Source organism: Habropoda laboriosa, unplaced genomic scaffold (genome assembly GCF_001263275.1).
Source record: "Habropoda laboriosa isolate 0110345459 unplaced genomic scaffold, ASM126327v1 scaffold65, whole genome shotgun sequence".
Classification (NCBI taxonomy): domain Eukaryota; kingdom Metazoa; phylum Arthropoda; class Insecta; order Hymenoptera; family Apidae; genus Habropoda; species Habropoda laboriosa.
Genome location: NW_017100254.1, coordinates 1,116,972 through 1,123,368, shown reverse-complemented (window position 1 = coordinate 1,123,368; position 6,397 = coordinate 1,116,972). Strand labels below are relative to the sequence as shown.

The 6,397-nt window shown below is 33.5% G+C and overlaps 2 protein-coding genes across 2 annotated transcripts in view; both read right to left on the bottom strand.

Annotated features, from left to right (window-relative positions):
- Window positions 1-3,494, bottom strand: part of LOC108572345 (coronin-7) — a 6,663-nt gene extending 3,169 nt beyond the window's left edge. Inside the window, 8 exon segments of the mRNA XM_017934565.1 lie at window positions 3-189; window positions 412-783; window positions 1,899-2,051; window positions 2,127-2,382; window positions 2,465-2,762; window positions 2,848-3,034; window positions 3,110-3,258; window positions 3,335-3,494. Coding sequence (XP_017790054.1) covers window positions 3-189; window positions 412-783; window positions 1,899-2,051; window positions 2,127-2,382; window positions 2,465-2,762; window positions 2,848-3,034; window positions 3,110-3,258; window positions 3,335-3,494 — 1,762 coding nt within the window.
- Window positions 3,495-4,909: 1,415 nt separating this feature from the next.
- The window catches only part of LOC108572212 (TBC1 domain family member 19), a 2,346-nt gene continuing 858 nt past the window's right edge, over window positions 4,910-6,397 (bottom strand). The window contains 8 exon segments of the mRNA XM_017934412.1: window positions 4,910-4,978; window positions 5,036-5,222; window positions 5,283-5,484; window positions 5,550-5,784; window positions 5,853-5,927; window positions 5,983-6,213; window positions 6,299-6,366; window positions 6,369-6,397. The exon segment at window positions 6,369-6,397 is cut by the window's right edge and continues 55 nt beyond it. Of these exon segments, the coding sequence (XP_017789901.1) occupies window positions 4,910-4,978; window positions 5,036-5,222; window positions 5,283-5,484; window positions 5,550-5,784; window positions 5,853-5,927; window positions 5,983-6,213; window positions 6,299-6,366; window positions 6,369-6,397 (1,096 nt within the window).

The window sequence follows — 6,397 nt, the reverse complement described above, 5'->3', positions numbered from 1 at the left end:
CTCTTTCATACGCTCAATATTAAATGACGGTGATTTTTCTGGCTCTGAGTTATTCTCTATTTGGTTGTTCAAGTCATTCTGATAGCCATTTGTGTCACTATTCGGTGCAACAGGCACTGAGAAGATCTTATCAAAAGAGAACTCTTGATTACCAGATTTTGCTTGGAATGGCTTTGGCCCAAGTCGAGGCTAAAAGCAACAGAATAATTGCACATTAGATTCATTGAATAAATTTTATCAATTATTTATGGTGACACATTATGATTGCAATGAAACAAATGAAACGGTATATAAGTGCACACGATATCATCACGCATACAGAAGTAGAACATTTTTTTCTTTTTCTCTCTTTTTTTTTTTGTTTAATAAAGTTAATCTTTTTCTTTATCTCCTTAACGCTATTATTACAACCTTGTATCCCCCAATCGCATTAGGGTTCACGGATGTAACTACTGAGCCCACGTTTGGTGACGTGCGAGGGCGTGCGACTGGCTTCGGTTCATCTTCGGAAATGCTATTTGTTCTCGACGATCTTGGTAGAGGCTTAGGTGGAATCGTTTGCCCTCCATTCTGCACTTTACTCTTGTCCTCTTCAAGCTCGATCTTCTTAGGTTCTTCGATTTTCTCGATATCGTTTTCAGGCACTGACTCCCTCTCGTTCAATTCTTGAGTCTTTACGTAAGCCTTTAGCGCAAGGACGGAAGCGGGCTTCGATTGCTGCTTCTGCTCCATTTTTATCTCTTGCTCGTTCTCTTTCAGCGTCGCTAAGTTTCCCTTGTGTACCTGAGGGTACGGTAATAATTCCTTAATGACGCAAACTGTTTGAATTAGACGAGAGTAGTCAACAAGTTCCGTTTTGTTTATTTCTTTTTTCAAGATTTTCTTTCTACTTGAGATGCAAACGAATTTCTATAAGCTCGTCACGCATACAGACATATTATTCGCACGTTTGTAATTGTAAGAAAAAAAATCTAAAGGAATGATGCAAAAATACATGACATTCTTGAAAACTTATTCTCTTTTAATACCTATACATGATAAAAAAATAAGAAATGCAAGAATATATTTACAACAAAAAAGGGGTAAATGCTTTCCTAAGAACATATGAGAATAACTACGTTTCACGCGTCATACGTAAGATTACTTACACTGATAGAATAAGCTACAGAACATCAATTGCCATTTAAATTACACGTGCCAGGAATAACACTTTGAATGGTGCTAACGTATAAACTATAAAACATACATTGGATATCTGAAACGTGAAAAAATATACACAGAGCATGAGGAAACAAAATTAAAAATGATGCAAAATTAAAATCGTCATACATTATCAGCCAAAACTTCGTTTGTTTCTCTTTTGTTTGTGAAATGCATAGAAAAAAGGGCATAAATTTTATAATACAAATAATTAAAATATATAAATTATGTTCTACTTCTATATTACTCTCCTATGTACACAACTTCACACAAATAGCAATGTATCAGAAGAGGGAAAATAATTGTTTTCTAAAGTCTAAATGTACATATTTTACTTTTTTCTTCATTGTATTTTCTGATACTTTACTATTCTTCATTTAATATTGTAATCAATGGTAAGAGCTAATTATAAACACAATTGAACATCACACAATACATTAAAAAAAATGTATAAACGCTTTTTAAAAACTTGTTTTAAGGTTGGCAAAATGAACACCAGAAAAAATAATGAAATGAAATGATGATGATAAGCGTGCAATTTCAAAAATCATGTATTCATAAAAAGAATATTAAAATGCATTATATCAGTAAAAGAAAAAAACAATCGATACTTTTCCATATTTACTTGGAAAGTCTACTAAGCTATATGAATTTTTGAAAGCTTAAAAATGCCCAAAAATGTGGAGGCATCTACTTACAGTAATGGGTTCTTCTCCTTTATTTCTCTTGGCAGGATCTAATGATATTTTTGGAACAGGCATATTATGCCCTTTAACCCAGGCTGCTGCATTGTTTTGTGCAATACAGCCTATTGTATCTGGATATATATCTGCATGGAAGTCCCTATATGTCTAAAATTTAAGTTCAAAGGTTTTAATTTCAAGAATTATACTACAAATAGCACCTTTCTAATGTGAGATACTTACTTTTCTTGGAACTTGATACATAATAGGTATTACCATATTGGAAGTGAGTTGTAATAATCTATTTACTTCAGCCTGCATGACGTTTAATGCTCGTTTTGGCACCAAACATACTCCTTTCGTTTGCTCTCCGCTATGACGGATTCCTTCAACTAAGAACGGATCTTTATCCATAACTTCCATATACACGATAGTAGTGTCCCCTTTTCCAGCCAGGAAAAGCATGTTTGTGTCAGGATCAAAGAGGGGCATTAAAATTCTATAAAATACAATTTGTAATTACAATTATGATACAATAATTGTACTGGAGTTCGTTCGTAGAGTTAGTTCGTTATTCATACCCAGTGCTACAGTCCAATTCTAATGTTTTTACAGGTTCGTTTAGATGCCTCAGATCTCTTATATAAACCTGTCTAAGTCTTGCTGCATCAAATCCTGTTGTTAGTATTCTATCACCGTTACTTAGCCAAACAATTCTAGAGTCCTTAATGCTTTGATGGCTTGAACAGGAATTAACGATACACGCGGAGGCACGAGGATCTATTATTCTCACTTGCTTATCTTTGCAAGATGTAGCTAAAAGCACACCATCTTGCTGCCAGCTTAATGACTGAATCACATCTGCATGCTCATTGTTGGCTGTAATGTATAAAGTAGCATTAAATAAATTGTGAATACTTTTAGAGATGACTTTGTTTAGAATAAAGTATAATATTTTAATTACAAAACAGTTCTTGCTGTGAAATCACATCCCACAAAGACAGATTTGTATATGATACTGTTGTAAGAAGGTGCTCAGCTGATGGATGCCAACACACCACCTCTACCCTTCTTTGACGGTGGGAAAATGTACATTCTGGATTACATAGAGGTTCTTCTAAGCCAGTTTCTGGGATATGCCATAGTTTGACCTATATTAACAAACATGATGATTTGTAGCAAAATAACTTAATCAATAAATTCATGAATTTGTAATTGCAACTTACAAGACAATCTTGTGAACCAGTGGCCAATATACCATCATGAAATGGAGAAAAATCCATATCTGTAACTGTGTCTGCATGAGCATGAAGTAAAGGCATAGTTTTACTCTTTCTACCACAATCTTCCAGTGGTAACACAGCAAGATTAGATCCTAATAAAAGAAGCAAAACATGTAGCATATATTGTTAGAGTAAAAAAACATATAATAAATCAATGCACATTGATACCATTATGATCTACATTAAATGCCATAAATGCAGCAGATGCTGCAATGTTATTGCCATAGGTTTGATATGAACCAACTGAGATGTCACGAATGCAAGCCTCTGGCTTAGGAACAATTGGAGCTGCATTTTTATATTTAGATGCTTTAAAACGCCAAGCCATTTTGACGTTTTCAAATAATACAGCTTCTAGATCAGCTTCTGTTTAAACCATGTAATCTGATGAAAATAATGTCACACATAAATAATTCACTTTTGACTTTTCTATTTTATGAAACTTTCGACAATTTTTTTAAATAAAAAATTTAAGAAAAATGAAGATCAAGATATTTTTATTTTGTCCTCGATTTTTAATTGAATGCTCGCGATGCAACGAGTTACTGGTATTTTACAAACGTATACAAAAAATAACGCTAACAGGAGGGTTTCGACACTGGTACAAAGCTGTGCATGACTAATAATTTGGGGGTGAGAATCACCCCACCCTTATTCGCCGTAGCTCCTAGCAAGTAATAACAATGACAGTCAAATACGATTTCTAGAACGGTAAAAAATTCAATAGAACGATCGTTTTACTTACAAGCTGCTGTAAGGCGTGTCCTTGCACGCTTTTCAGGAAATATTAGCACAGAATTAAATCTAGCAAAGACAATCAGCTACTATAAACACAACGACGATGGCAAGTAGGCGTCTCTGATCTCCACGGCTGACAGGCGGAAACAGGAAAGTCCCCCTCCAAGGGGCTTCTTCTATCTCTGTCGATCACAAGTTGCATCATACAGTGTGTCTTAAAAAAATCGTATGTCACATTAAAATAAGGAATAAAAGACTTGAGATTCGATGTAAACTTGTTTTAATAAGAACATAAAAATCAATCTCTCTTATAATCGTCTTTACTACCTATTTGAATTGTTCTATGAATGTTCAAAGGCATTACACTTTTAACGAATTGCATTTTAATGCTCTTAATAGTCACAACAGTAACATTAATGAATAGTCAAAAAGTAAAACTAATGAATTCTGTGCTCAAAGAGCGTTGTAAAATAGGAAAATAAATGTAACATTTAAAATTATATTTATGAATTCTAAATTGTTTGAATTAAATTAAAAAGTATAAGAGTATTTAGGAAAAGTAATAGATCAACAATTTTATTCTTCGTCGAGGTATTCATTGTATTCGTGGAATATTTTTATTGAACACATGTACATTCGTATTTTCAGGACACCCTATATATGCAGTTACGTTCTGAAATCAACTGCGAGTACAGACAATATGTATTAGCCTTCATCCCAACCATATGTAGAAGAAATGGCAATGATTTCAGCGTTTACGTCGGTGATTTCATGTGATCTTTAAATTACATATTTTCTAATCATTTGTGAAATAACGCATTGACATTTAATTAGTTATTCTTCTGAGTTATTGTAGTAGTAATCTGTGAATCATGTAAGATATAGAGATGTGTATCAATTCGCGCAAACGCAAACGGATTATCCTTACTTAAAATTTTAAATTCGAATTTAAATGGAGAATTCGTCGTTTGATTTTATCTTCACTACTATTAATGTCATTTGGCGTTATTCGCTCAACAAAGCCAATTGCAGTAGTGGAATGACTTTTAAAGAAGACAAATCCGCTAGAACAGCCTGAAAATAAATAATTAATAACACAATATTTTGTAGATTATAAAATTATTTTCCTACCTCGACAGTTTGTTGATTATTAACTTGCATTAAATTCTCCTTCCGAAAGCTCAAAATAGCAACAGCGAGTAGCGGAATTATTTCCAAGGAGTCGTAACCCAAAATCAAGTCCCAAAGATATAGCAATTGTTCTGGCGGTAAATGACCGCTGAAACCTCTCATGATCCATTTAAAAACAACTCTCACCCTAAAAACGAACGTTGATTAATTTTTTTTTCATCATGGATATAAAAAAATGATCACTTACGGTTGTATATGAATATTCCTAAAATAAATCCAAAGTAAAGGTTCGTGACACTGTAGTAATCTTTCGAAAAGCAGACACAGTGCTACAATACCTTGTTCGTGATTAGACACGGTGTGCAATCGAAACCAGTATCGCAAGTAAAACGCACGAAAAGTGTAATACATTGCACATGGATCATCGTATAGGTAACAAAATGGTGTAGCTAAAAATGTAATATTTCTTAAATAAAAATAATATTTATGAGGTTAAACAACAAATTTTTCATACCGTACATCGAGAACCCATGAAATGGAATCACACCACTGGGTGGAAAGACTAGAGTGTTTTCCAATGTGGCTGGTTTTCCTTGTAAAACTGCATGTATTACCTGTCCACCTGCGCTTCTATCAGTTGTAACTGGTGCTAAGACTTCTGAATCGCGAGAGAAGCATAACATTGTCTTGTACAAGACATCTTCAAACACAAAATATTGATCGTCATTCCGTGCCGTTAATTGCACATCCTACGATAAAAGAATGATTTAAAAAATGATTTAAAAATAATTTTAAAAACTATTAAAAAATCTGTTACCTTTATTATTAATTTATCTACAACGATATCATACTGTAGCACCATATTTTTTAATTCCTCATAGTACTCTAAGTCCTACGGAAATATTCAGATTGTAATTGTTCTATAAAGTGGAAAATATGCTTTTTACATTTTCTTTTATTATGGATCCCAACACGAGAGACCAAAGGCGTCCACGAAGCGCTCGTGGAGCGCCACGCTTCAGAAATTCTTGCGCAATCGGTGCGTGATTCGATCTCAACACCTTCTCACCGATATGAATACGTTCCTCCTCCAGATTTGCAAAATTCTCTGAACTAGGCATATCAGGATTTACTCCAAGTAATGGCATTCCATTTGCCAATTCCACGTACAAACGCCTCTATTAAACATAGAATAATTAATCATGTAATTTATGCGAATAAAATATTTTTTATTCACTGTAAAAAATATGACAAAATGAATACCAGTTGTGTGATCGTTTTTACACGGATCTGTATATGACTGAATTCCCAATTTAATTCATCTCTAAAATATTACTATTATTATTAAAATGAGAAAAAATA